Source organism: Mauremys mutica, chromosome 4 (assembly GCF_020497125.1).
Source record: "Mauremys mutica isolate MM-2020 ecotype Southern chromosome 4, ASM2049712v1, whole genome shotgun sequence".
Classification (NCBI taxonomy): Eukaryota; Metazoa; Chordata; order Testudines; family Geoemydidae; genus Mauremys; species Mauremys mutica.
Genome location: NC_059075.1, coordinates 56662330 through 56677442, shown reverse-complemented (window position 1 = coordinate 56677442; position 15113 = coordinate 56662330). Strand labels below are relative to the sequence as shown.

Sequence of the window (15113 nt, the reverse complement as noted above, 5' to 3'; positions counted from 1 at the left end):
GCTCAGTTTATATTTATTTTTTATTACAAATATTTGCACTGTAAAAAACAAAAATGTATTTTTCAATTCACCTCATACAAGTACTGTAGTGCAATCTCTATCATGAAAGTTCAACTTACAAATGTAGAATTATGTACAGAAAAACTCCATTCAGAAATAAAACAATGTAAAACTTTAGAGAGTCTACAAGTCGACTCAGTCCTATTTCTTGGTCTGCCAATCATTCACACAAACAAATGCTGCTTCTTGTTTACAATGTCACCTGAAAGTGAGAACAGGCATTCGCATGGCACTTTTGTAGCCGGCGTTGCACAGAATTTACGTGCCAGATGTGCTAAAGCAGGGGTTGGCAACCTTTCAGAAGTGGTGTGCTGAGTCTTCATTTATTCACTCTAATTTAAGGTTTCGCTTGCCAGTAATACATTTTAACATTTTTAGAAGGTCTCTTTCTATAAGTCTATAACGTATAACTAAACTATTGTTGTATGTAAAGTAAATAAGGTTTTTAAAATGTTTAAGAAACTTCATTTAAAATTAAATTAAAATGCCGAGCCCCCCGGACCGGTGGCCAGGATCCAGGAAGTGTGAGTGCCACTGAAAATCAGCTCGTGTGCTGCCTTCGGCACGCATGCCAAAGGTTGCCTACCCCTGCGCTGAAGATTCATATGTCCCTTCATGTTTCAACCACCATTCCAGAGGACACGCTTCCATGCTGATGATGGGTTCTGCTTGATAATCCAAAGCAGTGCGGACTGACGCATGTTCATTTTCCATCATCTGAGTCAGATGCCACCAGCAGAAGGTTAATTTTCTTTTTTGGTGGTTTGGGTTCTGTAATTACCACATCAGAGCATTGCTCTTTTAAGACTTCTGAAAGCATGCTCCACACCTCGTCCCTCTCAGATTTTGGACGATATTCAGATTTTTAAACCTTGGGTCGAGTGCTGTAACTATTTTTAGAAATCTCACATAGGTACCTTCTTTACGTTTTGTGAAATCTGCTGTGAAAGTGTTCTTAAAATGAACATGTGCTGGGTCATCATCCGAGATGGCTATGACATGAAATATATGCAGAATGCATGTAAAACAGAGCAGGAGACATACAATTCTCCCCCCAAAGAGTACAGTCACAAATTTAATTGGCGCATTATTTTTTAAATGAGCATCATCAGCATAGAAGCACATCCTCTGGAATGGTGGCAGAAGCATGAAGGGGCATACGAATGTTTAGCACGTCTGGCAAGTAAATACTTTGCAACGCCAGCTACAAAAGTGCCATGCGAACATCTGTTCTCACTTTCAGGTGACATTGTAAATAAGAAGCAGGCAGCAGTATCTCCCATCAATGTAAACAAATTTGTTTGTCTTAGCAATTGGCAGTATAAGAAGTAGGACTGAGGGGACTTGTAGGCTCTAAAGTTTTACACAGTTTTATTTTTGAGTGGTTATGTAACAAAAAAAAATCTGCATTTGTAAGTTACACTTTCACGATAAAGAGACTTCTATTGTTATAAGTGCAATTAATCATGATTAATTTTTTTTTTTAAATCGCAATTGACAGCCCTAATCTTTATTCCCGAAAAAGGAATTAACATTTGTATGCTTTAGAAATGGATGTGACTGAAGTATGATGTACTGAAAATACAGAAACAGAGGGACAGATATTAAAAAGCGGTCAGGACCTACCAAGAACTGAAATAAGCAATTAACAAGTAAACGATTCCTTGACAACGGACAGTTTTAAAAAAAAATACTTTTAAAGCTTATTAGATTTTTTTAAACACTTCCACTATCCCCAAAGAATCAGTGTCTTTAAAATACTAAAAAGTAAAAAGTTAATATTTAGTCCAGTTTAACTGGAATTATAACAAGAGAAAGGAACTTGACTGATTATTCAATTTTTTTAAAGTATGTGCGCGTGCGTACATGAATGCTTTACTCCATGTTCATTTCAACACAAAACCCAAATGTAATGGCAGTTTGGTATGGACACTTGGCCGCTAAGACCTGGGCAGATCACAAATTCACTTTACATGTGGAAGGACATGAACTTTTCAATATAAAAAACTTAAAAAAAATAATAATAATGTTGAGATTATCTTATCCATAAGACAGAAAAGGGCAATCCTTTTTTGTTTTGCTTTTCAATTTACTTTTAACAGTGTGCACTCTTAGCTTCTGTGAATTAAGACAAGTTACCTGTAAATTTTTTTGCTTGCAATTCTTTTACTTCTTCGATTTCCTGTATTAGATAGATGTTTTTCACTGCTGACTGAGGGAGACAGTGAACTCTGAGATGACTCGAGAGAGACACAAGGGCTTGCTTCAAATTGAGCTACAGGAATAAAAAAAAAAGTCAGCTGTACATGATAAACAGGTTCTTGTTTAGGTGGTGTGTTCTTATGTTAAAATAAAAACCTCTAATGCCACTTCTATTTATTTTTTTTTTTAAAGCAAGTGTCTTATTTTCACCTTGACCATTAGCAACTAAGAGTTGAAGAAAAAAAAAAACCACCAAAAAAATCATTTGTTCAGTACAATGTTCTTGAGAGAACTGACACAGAAACAATTCTGTTTGCTTGTAGTCTTGCATAAAAGAAGAGGGGGAATTCACCATACGCAAAAACAACCTTTGTTTTGACACCGAGAGGTTGGAGAACATGTATGCTGCTGGTGTCATATCTTAAATTATTTCCATACAGATTAGTTAAAAGATCATTGTTCAAAAGTTGTCAATATTAAATAAAACACAATCAAAATTAATTTAAGTTTTTGTTTTAAGATTAAAAATGACAAGAGGCACTCTTGATCTTTGACAACACTGGATCAAGTAAAAGTTCTACAACACTTAGCCAGAAGAGAGTTTTTAAAAAGTATAACAATGAAGGATATGGTATTTTATCCATCAGCCTGCACAGAAAGCTGAGCTGTGTTGCTAGCATCTTCTAAAACATTAGTACTTAATCATATCTTCTGTGAAGTACAGCTAACTAAAGAATCTTCACTATTTATGCTGACACTTAGTGCCCTGTTCCTGCTCTGTAAGATCACAACACAATGACAAAGAGGTTAGAAGAACAGGAATAGGTAGTTTATTTGTAATTCAACTCAGCTCACAATAAGCAGCCTAATAAGAGTGGGTCTTTATTAAAGACTTAAACATAGCCAGGATAGTGGTCTTGCAGATAAACTCAGATTGTAACATGCAGTGACACAGAATAAGGCAGAGGTGATTGTGAGAGAAAAACTGACAAACCTGGAACAACTAGCCTGGGAACACAGGCAGTATGGAGGAGATGAGGTCAATACAAGCTTGACAAGGGAAGAAAGTACAGTGGGGCAAATTTAAGAAGAGCTTTGAAGCTGAGGACAAGAAGGTTAAATTTGAAGCAATAGAGAATAGGGAGACAGTGGAAGGATTCAGAAGAAAGATTACTTTAGCAGCTGCATTTTGTACAGTGTAAAGGACAGTGGTATGTTTAGGAGACCACAGAGAGGAGAATGCAGCAATATTCTAGGCAAGATATGAGAGATTTGACTATGACCTAGATATATGATTTAAGGAGAGAAAAAAGTAAAAAGTAAAAAAAAAAATACCCTCGAGATTACAGGAGTGAGTAATGGGAAAGATGGTCGTTTTGTGAATAGTGAAATACAGAAGGCTGGGGAGGGAAGAAAAGGAATTCTATTTTGGCCATTTCAGGTAAATGTTCAGAATGCCTAAGTCTTGAAGTCCTCGACTTTCATTGGGTGCTTTTGAAATTTTACCTTTCAAGCTTGTAACAAGATGTTCAAGAGGAGCTGCTACAGAGACAAGCAGAAATGCAGAATTGGATGGATAGAGACAAGTCAGTTATGGATATATAGATATCAGAGAGTTATCAGCACAGATCATAAATGAAGCAATGTGACCTGATAAGATCTCCCACAGACAAGGTGAAAAGCGCAAGGAACCAAGGTAATTAAATTGTTATTTGAATGCAATTGCTCTTCTATGGACTACCCACTAAGAGCAATAGATTTCAAGTCATTAACAGCACAAACTGAAAGCCTTCAAGCTACAATGTAAGTCACTGTACCTGATGCTGGTGTTGAGGCGCTGCTAAAAAGGCTACTTGAGAGCAATTCAAAAGCAAAATTATGCTTCAGGGACCGCCTTTTCTTGCTAGAGAAGCCTTGAGAAGAATCAGTTGGAAGTTTACGCTTGGTGCTTGGAGTAAGAATCAATGGAGTCACTGATGGAAAGACTACAATTAATAAAGCTGTACTTGCAATAAGCGCTTAAAGTTGAGAGCATATGAAGTTAAATGCTATATTGTTTGTAAGTCAGCTTTGTTTCTCCAGAAGCAGTTATTCAAAACTGAACCAAAACACATGCATTTTAAAACAGGAATGCCACTCAAATAGCTTTAATAAATTTTCCATAAGAAAGTCCAAAAAACAAGTGAATATAGGTGGGAAGAGTTTTAGCTGCAGTCTTCATTGCAAGAAAACAGTTACCTTTTGCAAGTTTATAAAGGGACAGAGCAAAGCAAGATGATAAATATGTTTGAATTTAAGCATAAATTCATTCTCTAATACTCAATGTGGCTGCATGCTACCCTACTGTATTCAAGCCTTAGTTTTATTAGATAAAAGCAGATTAATGTATAGTCCTAGAACTGCTCAGTGCTAGCAGCTCTAAGACTAAATGCAGTATCCTCACTGAAAATGTAACTATATTCAATTTTGACCAGAAACTTTGTTTAGAAACTGGTACCTCTTTGAAATAAAACTAAATTCATAATCTTTAGTTTCAGCCTTGCTATAATATAGTCCACAAGTCTAAAGATACTGCATGAGGCTCTGTTTAGTGCAAACAAACACTAAATACCTACCATTTCTGTCTCGCTGAGGTGTAGTGGAGGGTGTTCTGTTAGATTTAAGTTTATTCAATGCTCCACTAACAATATCTGAAATGCAAGACATACCAAGCAATCAAGCTTTACTATTGACTTGTCTTGCTCTATTTTTTAAAAGAGATATGATTTTATGTGAAAGAGGCACCATCAATGACAAAGATACCAGCGTAGTCTCCGTGCTATTTGTTTTAAAACATTTTTAAAAGGGAAAATATGGGCAGCATTATCTCCTGTAAATGTAAACAAATTTGTTTAACGATTGGCTGAACAAGAAGTAGGATTAAGTGGACTTGTAGGCGCTAAAGTTTTGCATGGTTTTGTTTTTGAGTGCAGTTATGAAACAACCAAAAAAAAAAATCTACATTTGTAAGTTCCATTTTACGAAAAAGAGATTACACTACAGTTCTTGTCTGAGGTGAATTGAAAAACAGTTTCTTTTATCATTTTTACAATGCAAATATTTGTAACCAAAAATATAAAGTGAGCAGTGTATACTTTGTATTTTGTGTTGTAATTGAAATCAATATATTTGAAAATGTAGAAAAACATCTAAAAATATTTAATAAATTTCAATTGTTATTTGATTGTTTAACAATGTGATTAATCACAATTTTTTTGAGTTAATTGCATGAGTTAACTACAATTAATTATTATTAACACCCATCTACCCTAATAATTAACACCCATCTATCAAGGATTTTTTTGGAAATAATAAAATTCTACCCACTATGCATAGGAAAGGACTAGCAGACCCTTCCTTCTCAAATGACTTTATCAACAGGTTTAATTGGGGAGCATTTCAGAGATATTAGTGCATCTTCAAATAGTTTGCAGACTGATTTAACTAAATTGGATTAGAAACCAATAAGGTTAAATTGGTCCAATATTTATGAGTGCTTAAATCAATTTAGTTTAATTTGTTGAATGGAAAGGACTACTAGTACAATTCTCATCGTTGTTTCAGATCTTCCAAGTAATGTAATAGATTGAGGCCAATAGGCTGGTTAGAAGATTAATTTGTAAAAAGTGATCAGCGAAGTTTGGGAAAGAACTAGCAAATTCTTTACATATGTGCTGGTTAAAATGGGAAACAAAATACAGTCTGCAATAAATGCAATGTGTCAATTTAGAATTCAGTAGGCATTTTTAGAATAGGGAAGTAATATGATGTTGGTTTAAGGAGTATTTTTGCCAGGAGTACATAAACATACCTATTCCTGATTTTAATATTCAGGGGGAGGGCTAGCTCCGTGGTTTGAGCATTGACCTGCTAAACCCAGGGTTGTGAGTTCAATCCATGAGGGGGCCATTTACGGATCTGGGGCAAAAATCTATCTGGGGATTGGTCCTGCTTTGAGCAGGGGGTTGGATTAGATGACCTCCTGAGGTCCCTTTCAGTCTTGATATTCTATGATAGGCTTTCATGAATCAAATTATCAATTTCTCTAAGCAATCAAATCTACTAACCTAGACAATCAATGTGATTGTCTAGATTTGTGGATCCTGTACCATGTATTCATTTTGCAAGCTACATGAACGCCTCATGTGAGCAACACATGGGAGAATAAGTATCTCATAGCCAACATATTCTGTCAACTTTGATAGCTTTATAAAATATATAGTTGGAGAGAAATTTAATTCTGTGACTTTAGTGCTCATGAAAGTGAGCAACTAAAAATCGCAAGCTAGCTATAAAGCCAGGTTTAACATGGATAAGCTTTTTCTCAGAGCATGTGTGTTCCAATTTACAATACCAGTGTTATTCCAGGCCTGGCCCACTCTTGAACAGAAATGCCAACTGTGTTAGAGGTTGTGTGGTCGTTTTATGTGAACAATCATTCATTAAAGACTAGGAAGACACCTCAAAACTATTTTCATTTGCGACTCAAAATAGGATTTGAAACCAGGTCTCCAGAGGCTAAAAGCTAAAAATTTATCCTGCCACACACAGCTTGAAAGAAAATAACCTTTTTGGTCAGAAGGAAGAGGACATGCAAAATAAATGTTATGGCATGACTGCACAACCTAGTAGTTTTTACAGCAATAATTATGAAATGTTAAGAAGTTTTCTAACTTTGTGAAACCTTTTATAAAAGTTCACCATTTTCAACCTGAGCTTTGCAAACTTCACAGCCAGTTGATACAGCAGTCTGTGGTGCTTAGGGAGAAGTGGGTCCTCTTGAGATACATGGATTTAGTTTTCTACATGGTACTAAACCCTCAGTTGAGTTTTATTTTTATATTTACTCACTGAACTACAGTCAGTCAAATTTTCAGTATATGTACTCACCCCCAACACTTCGTCTTCTCCTTCTTTTACACTGACTAGGAGATTCACTTTCTTCATAGCCTTTCAGTGAAGGAGTAGAATCAAGAGCATCAATACCTAACATAGCAGGTATTTTTTCCAGGATAAATTCCGGTACACGTCCTGAATTAGATGTTTATAGAATTTTTAAAAAATGGAAACTATGATTATATAAACATATTTGTATTTAATATAAATTAATGCATAGTCATTTCAACAAGTTATTCAGCTGTCATCTTACCAATATCTGCTGCATGATCAATAAGTGTTTGCACAACAGCAGCCTGCAAACGAAGCTTTTTTTCTGTGTTAACGGACATCTTTTCATTATCACTTGAGTGTAAGAGGTTTGGGGCAAAAATCACTGCCAGATTACTGCTATCCATTTTGTTCTCATTGGATCTTATTAAAAAGAAAGAAAAGATTAGAGCTTGCAAGTATCAGTTTAGTCTTTACATTCTCTCTTGATCAGAACATAAGCAGTGGGGATAAAGAAAACAGGCTAATGCAAATTTTTAGTTGAAGTAGAAGACTTCCATTTGTGAGAGAAAACACACACTAAGATTTAGGGGCACAGTCAAGACACTTACACAACAGGCTAGTTAATGGCTTATATATGCTATTTAGCTTAACAGTTTCCAAAGCTGATCAGTTTTCACAAAAGCAAGAGGATCATCCACATGGGGGTAATCTCAAATTAGTTGCTCTTTTGGAAAAGAGATGGGAATATGGCAGCCAGAAAACTGGAATAGGAGTCAAGTTCCTGCTAAATGACGACCCTATGACATATACCCCAAAAAAGTCAGGAGATGACATAAAGCTTACATTATTACTGATAAATGAATGTCATTAAGAATATTTATAGTCATAATACTGACCAGAGAAAGTTACGGCTCTCCTTTGTTTTTAGACTTATTATAGGAATTCTCAGAGTTGATTACAAATACCACACCTATATTTCTCTACTTACCTTAGGGACACATTTCTGAGAAAGTTGAAAAAGTATCGCAAAGTATCTATTGTCCTGTCAGCCACAAGACAGGAAAGCAGCACTGTGGCAGTGTTCTTCTCATTTTCTAGGTGCTGAGCCTTGAAAAGAGCTTCCTGTAGATCAGTTGGAAGGATCGGCTCTGGTAACTCTCTAAAGAACTGTTTAAGAAGCCCTGCAACATCACACGGCAGTGCTGTAGATAGACAGTTTTCACCTTGATCCAGTTGACTCTGAAATGGTTCATAAGTAGCATAAGTTGAGGCCTTCAAAAGCGATTTATTACATGTCTTATCTTTACCAGTTTGTAGTCTTATCATTAGGGCCCTAACAAATTCACAGCCTTGAAAAACACGTCACGGACCATGAAATCTGGTCTTGTATAGGGTAAAAAACACACAATACACACATTTCCATTCAAATTAGGGGTCCTGACCCAAAAGGGAGTTGCAAGGGTGGGGAGTATCAAAGTTATTTTAGAAGGGTCACAGCACTGCCACCCTTACTTCCACATCACCTTCAAAACTGGGTGGCTGGAGACTGTTGGTTGTAGACCCTGTACTTCTGCACTGCTGCTGGCGATGGCTCTGCCTTCAGAGCTGGGCTCCCAGCCAGCAGCCGCCACTCTCCAGCTGCTCAGCTCTGAAGGCAGCGCCACTGTCAGCAACAGTGCAGAAGTCAGGGTAGCAGTACAGCAATGCCCCCTACAATAACCTTAGAAACCCCCACCACCACCACACACAAAAACTCCTTTTTGGGTCAGGACCCCTACAATTACAACACCATGAAATTTCAGATTTAAAGAGCTGGTCATTTGTGTTCCCAGAACAAAACAATTGCTTCTAAAGAGAATCGGAAAGTTAGACATATAGACACTGAGGTGAAATGTAGCTCAAGTCCAATACAATCACTCTTTGAAAGCAAGAGAAAAAAAAAAAAAAGATACCTTTAATGTTTTTAAACGAACAAAAGATCCAGATTTCCTGAAGAGTCCTTCAGTGTGAACATGCTCTTCTAAATATTTGCAAGCATCGACAAGAAAGCTGAGGAAAGAAAGTCACAGTATGTTTTATATCATTGCACAGTTCAATTTTCCTGTGATAAATAATGTCACAGAAAATAGTACTTTAGAAAATGTTTATTTTCTCCAATCACAGTAAGAAACTGAAAGTAAATGCAAGTGAGTGATAACCTTATGGGTTCCTGTCTGTTTTCCAACCTCTCTTCCCAAGAGAGAATTCCCTTCCCCTGAGAAGCCTGACCAGTCCCAGAAAAGCAACTGTGGAATTCCTCTCTACTTTGAAAAATATTTTTTGTTGAAGAAAAAAATGTCACTCAAAATTAAAGCGGTAAATAACAGACAGCCCCAAAGTAAGTATGGTTCCAGTTTAAAACACACAATCTTTACTTACCTTGGAATACTTCCATACTCTGGTACAACTGACTGAGGTAATGAATGAAGCGATATTCCAAAGACTTTGCCCTAAAACACAAAACTCAATTAATGTTGCTCAAGCAGCTATGAAAATTGTACTAGGCAAATACTGCAGAAATAGACAAATACATAGAGCACAACACAAGAACTGAAGAGAAATCCAAAAGTTCTGGCTAAGAACTGGTGTCATACTAATTGTTAAAGGGACACTGCCAACTTTAAAAAGATACTTACTTATAAATAAATAGTAAACAACAGTAAATAAATTTCAGATAACATCCAAAATTACCACAACAAAGATTAAAAATTACTCCCTATTTTCCATGGGCTTATTTTGCCCATTTTATAGCACTTTATCTAGAGTCAGCTTCCCCATGTGAAACCACAAAAGTTAGCAGGTATACTAAAAAGAACAGGAGTACTTGTGGCACCTTAGAGACTAACAAATTTATTTGAGCATAAGCTTTCCTGGGCTACAGCCCACTTAATCGGATGCATAGAATGGAACATATAGTGGAGATATATTATACATGCAGAGAACATGAAAAGGTGGGAGTTGCCCAACCAACTCAAAGAGGCTAATTTAATTAAGATGAACTGTTGTCAGCAGGGGGAAAAAAAACTTTTGTAGTGATAATCAATATAGCCCATTTAAGACAGTTTGACAAGATACTTAACATGGGGGAAATAGATTCAATGTGTGTGATGGCTCAGCCATTCCCAGTCTCTATTTAAGCCTAAATTGATAGTATCTAGTTTACATATCAATTCAAGTTCAGCAGTTTCTCCTTGGAGTCTGTTTTTGAAGCTTTTCTGTTGCAAAATTGCCACCTTTAAATCTGTTACTGAATGGCCAGAGAGGTTGAAGTGTTCTTCTACTGGTTTTTGAATGTTATGATTCCTGATGTCAGATTTGTGTCCATTTATTCTTTTGCGTAGAGACTGTCCAGTCTGGCCAATGTACATGGCAGAAGGGCATTGCTGGCACATGATGGCGTGTATCACATTGGTAGATGTGCAGGTGAATGAGCCCCTGATGGTGTGGCTGATGTGATTAGGTCCTATGATGGTGTCACTTGAATAGATATGTGGACAGAGTTGGCATCGTTCTTTTGCCCCTCCAGACCCACAAACATGATACAGTTCTGCAGGGACCCAGAATCCTACTTTCAACATCTCCAACTGCTACCCTTATTTTTGTGCTGCTGCTGCTGGTGGTGGCGCTGCTTTCAGAGCTGGGCAGCTGGAGAGTGGAGGCTGCTGGCCAAGAGGCCAGCTCTGAAGGCAGAGCCACCGCCAGCAGCAGCGCAGAAGTAAGGATGGCATGTTATGATACTGCCACCCTTTCTGCACTACTGTTGGTGGGGCACTGCCTTCAGAACTGGGCACCCCCGCTCCGGCCGCCCAGCTCTGAAGTCAGTGCCAAAGTAAGGGTGGCAATACTCGACTACCCTAAAATAACTTTGAAACCCCCCTCTGCAAATCCCTTTTGGATCAGGACCCCCAGTTTGAGAAACCCAGGTCTCGCCCTGTGAAATCTGTATAGTATAGGGTAAAAGCACACCAAAAAGACCAGATTTCACTGTCTGAGACACATTTTTCATGGCCATGAATTTGGTAAGGCCCTAAATATAGTTAGCTGGCATTTGAGTAATCACAGAACATTGTGCTTTGACTTCCATAGCCCCACACAAGCTGATATCTTACAGTGTTACCTGCATTATGATATCTTTATGTTGACCTAAATACTGAGAGAAAGGAATTGTTTTCTTTTAAAATATATTCAGAGTATCTAAATTTTTAGAGTAAATCCATTTCTGGTTATTAATGTGAGAGTTACAAATTCTATTTTAGACGATGGAGGGTAGGGTTTGGTACCAAATAATAGAATATCCTGAGGATGTACTTCTGAAGAGTTAGTAACAATACACTACATTAGAACTCAGCTCAAACACTTTAAAGTTCACTTTCAGGTTATACTGAAGTGCACTCAAAGAGCAAGAACATTTATTATATTTAATATTAAGAAACTGTACAGTCATTATGCAAAGAAAAGCCTCTCAATGCTAGAGTACAGAGAATGAAATAATTGGAAAAGAGACATAGTAATGGGTAATAGTACAGCATCTATGTACTCTGATTAGATGAGACAAATGGCAGAAAATTTCATTTAGAATCAGAGATGATAAAGCACTTAAAGTGCAAAAAATGCTTACCAAACTGGCAATATACCACAGCACCTTTGGCACACTTGGCATCACTGAAAATATGAAGTACTGTGGAAGCAAGCACTAATTTAAGAGTGCAGTTCCTCTTTCAAGATCTTTCTGCCTTGCAACATGCAGAGATCCCAGGAGGGCATATCAGCAGTTACATACTCATCACTTTACCAAATCACACCATTGGTATTAACTGACTGACTGCTGCAGTAACCAGTTCAGAGAATGGGAAAACCCACTTATTGCACCTCTCCAGATGCAAGTATTAAAGAAGTTTTTCCTGACACCTTCAGTGAGTGACCAGTTTATGCCTTGTAGCACATAATCACCCTCTGTTTCACCACGCACAGCCTGTTTCGCCACTACAGCTCTATTTATACAACACCAAGAATGGTTAGGGTTATCACTTCTGAAATTAAAAAAAAACAGCACTTCCCTCCCCACACAAAGCAAGCCTACCACAACCCCAGCCCCAAGGCAAGCCCACCTTCAACAGCCACTCATAGTATCTAGTGAGATAACATATATAGATAAGCTTGATAACATCACAATAAGGGAGTTGCTTTTTATCAGCACATTTTGCCAGCTAGTCTTTGTAGTCGTTTCATTTAGCCAGCTATCACTGAATGTGCAGTTTCTGTTGTGAGCTCCCCTCCCCCCAGGAGATGTAATAGGATCACTGGCACCATTGCCCTGATCTTCCATTATTTAATATACATCCCACATCTCTTCACTCTTGCATGACCCAAACCCACTCTCAGACACATGGGCGATGTGTTTTCTTGTTGGTGGGCAGACAGCAACTGTATATTCAGCAGTTTTGATCTGTTATTGCTTAAACTGCACAAGTGGGAACACTGCAGCTTCTTTAGCTGGACCCAAAAAAGTGTGATGATAATCAGGGATGGTCTAGGCAGTATTTGGTCCTGCCATGAGGGCAGGGAACTGGACTCGGTGACCTCTCGAGGTCCCTTCCACTCCTAGAGTCTATGAATCTACGAATAGTCCAAATTTTTAGACCCACATAAAAGAAAACTTGACCAATTAACTTATTTTTCTGGCAACTAGCAAATCCATAAAACATTCAGCCAGGTGGTAACCCTAACTGGGGTTACCCACATCTCAGGGCCCCGGCTGCTGCCCAGGGTGTCCCCAGGCCAGCAGGCGGCTGCCCTCCGCAGGCCACATCACCAAGCGGAGCACCGCTTACCTCTCCAGCCGCCGCCCCGGGCTGCTTCGCCGCCGCCGCCCCTCGGCAGCTCCCACTCTTCACTTTGATCCCATACGCGGCCCGCAGCTGCTGCAGCACCGCCAGGCGCACCACGGCGCGGCCGCGCCCCGCCATCCCGGCTCCTCTGCGCCCCGCGTCCCCTCTGCTCCGGCCGCAGCCGCGCCCGGCCTCTCACCCCCTCGCCACCATCCCGACCTGCTCACGCCGCCCCCCGGACATACCGTCCCCGACCCTCCACAGCCCCGTCCCCACCTCCCTGCGCGTCTCAAACACAGCGCTCAGCCGCGGCGCCGCCGCTGATTGGCCCGCTGCGTCCGTTCGAATCTCAGGTCCCCGCCGCTCAACGGCCAGCCATGCGCGTCCAGAGAGGAGCCTGAGTCCCGCCTCTCCACTGGGCCCGGCGCCGCGGCAGGGAACGTGTACGGAGCCCCCTCCCGACACTCCCAGAAATGCGGCGTTCCAAGCGCGGGCCGCTAGTCCGAAGGAAGCGCGGTTATCTTCAGGCGATCGCAGGAGCTACCTAAAGCGTCATCGCCCTAGTCACAGGAGCGGCGGGCTACGGCAGCCGGTAGAGGCCGCTATTGGGGAAGTGGTAGAGACGCAAGCTTCGCATTGAGTCAGCCTGAACCGGGCTGCAGCCCCCTCTCGAGAACCAGCCCGCCTCCCCAGCCAGTCCGGGCCCCCTGTCCCCGCGCAAGCCGGCCGAGGCCGGAGGGCCCTGCGGGGCTGAGCGAGCCCGGCTTCCGGGCAGCCCCTAATGACAGCGGCAGCGCTAGGTGCGTGGGGCGGCCTGCTGCGAATCCCCGCGGAGCTGCCCCCGCCGCAGCAACAGGGCCGCTGGGCGAAGGCGGGTAAGGGGGTGACTGCGCCCAGGCCGAGCTTTGGAGAGAGCTAGAGCCGGGCTCGGCCCGACCTGCCGCAGCGCGGGAGCATGGTCAGCAGCGCTCCGCCCGGCCCACTTCCGAACAGGCCGAGCTGGGTTTAAACACCCACCCACCCACCGACCGAGACACACACACACCACGCGCAGTTCCCTTGCTGATGGTGGAAGCGCTCGCTTTGGAAAGTCCGGCTGGGTAACTAGAGCGCTACAAACAACAACAAGCAGCAGGAAGGCATTTCTAAAAACAGGTTTCAGAGGGGTAGCCTGTTAGTCTGTATCAGCAAAAACAACGGGGAGTCCTTGTGGCACCTTAGAGACCAAAATTTATTTGGGCATAAGCTTTCGTGGGTTGTAACCCACTTCTTCAGATGCATGGAGTGGAAAATACAGTAGGCAGGTGTAAATATACAGCACATGAAAAGATGGGAGTTGCCTTACCATGGGGGTGGGGAGGAGCGCTAAAAAGGCCAATTCAGTCATGGTGGATGTGGCCCATTCCCAACATTTGATAAGAAGGTGAGAGGGAGAACTATTTCTAAAAACAGACCACTAGTTCTGTTTTTCCCCTTTGAAGATCTCAGTCAAGTGTTTTCCAGTGGCTGAGATCTTTCAACTTAAAACAACCTTACACGTGCTCTGAGACACTTCATTTTATCCATAAACACAGGAGGCATGGATATAAAACACCAGATAATCTCATCTATTAAACAAGTGTGGTACGACTGTCTTGTGCTCTTAAATTGAGGGAGAAAAGTGTAGAGATGAACTCATTTGTTTTCTCTTTACCTCTCCTTGTATCTGTTTTAAACCTTTAATCTCCCACCTTCTCTCTTGCACTAACTCGGGCATGTATCTTAAAAAAAATAGGGCTGTTGAAAAACATTAGAAAAGTGTGGGGAATTTTGCCATTTTTGCAGACTGTCAGAAGGTAAATTTACATAATTGATTTCCCTTCAGTAATTCAAATGGTGCAACAGGGTGGGAAACAAACCATGTCAGTTGCCACTTTTCTTAAGACGTTTACATAAGTAACTTAACAGGAGATGCATTCTATGACAAATGTTGTAAGGTAAGCTGCCGTTCCATTATGGGACCAGATAGAGTTGGGAAGAAATTTCCTTTTCATGTGCTGTATCACTTTTACCATG

General features: G+C 40.4%; 1 protein-coding gene across 2 annotated transcripts in view; it reads right to left on the bottom strand.

Annotated features, from left to right (window-relative positions):
- Positions 1–13266, bottom strand: part of LOC123369846 (neuroendocrine protein 7B2) — a 75248-nt gene extending 61982 nt beyond the window's left edge. Inside the window, exons 1-9 of one of the 2 annotated variants that reach the window (XM_045015865.1) lie at positions 13062–13266; positions 9610–9680; positions 9144–9240; positions 8180–8430; positions 7451–7611; positions 7192–7332; positions 4878–4952; positions 4080–4235; positions 2200–2335 (exon numbers count right to left, since the gene is read on the bottom strand). In XM_045015865.1, coding sequence (XP_044871800.1) covers positions 2200–2335; positions 4080–4235; positions 4878–4952; positions 7192–7332; positions 7451–7611; positions 8180–8430; positions 9144–9240; positions 9610–9680; positions 13062–13196 — 1223 coding nt within the window. In that variant the 5' untranslated portion in view covers positions 13197–13266. The remainder of the gene's footprint in view (positions 1–2199; positions 2336–4079; positions 4236–4877; positions 4953–7191; positions 7333–7450; positions 7612–8179; positions 8431–9143; positions 9241–9609; positions 9681–13061) is intronic. The other variant, XM_045015866.1, reaches the window with a different exon arrangement.
- Positions 13267–15113: the final 1847 nt, after the last annotated feature.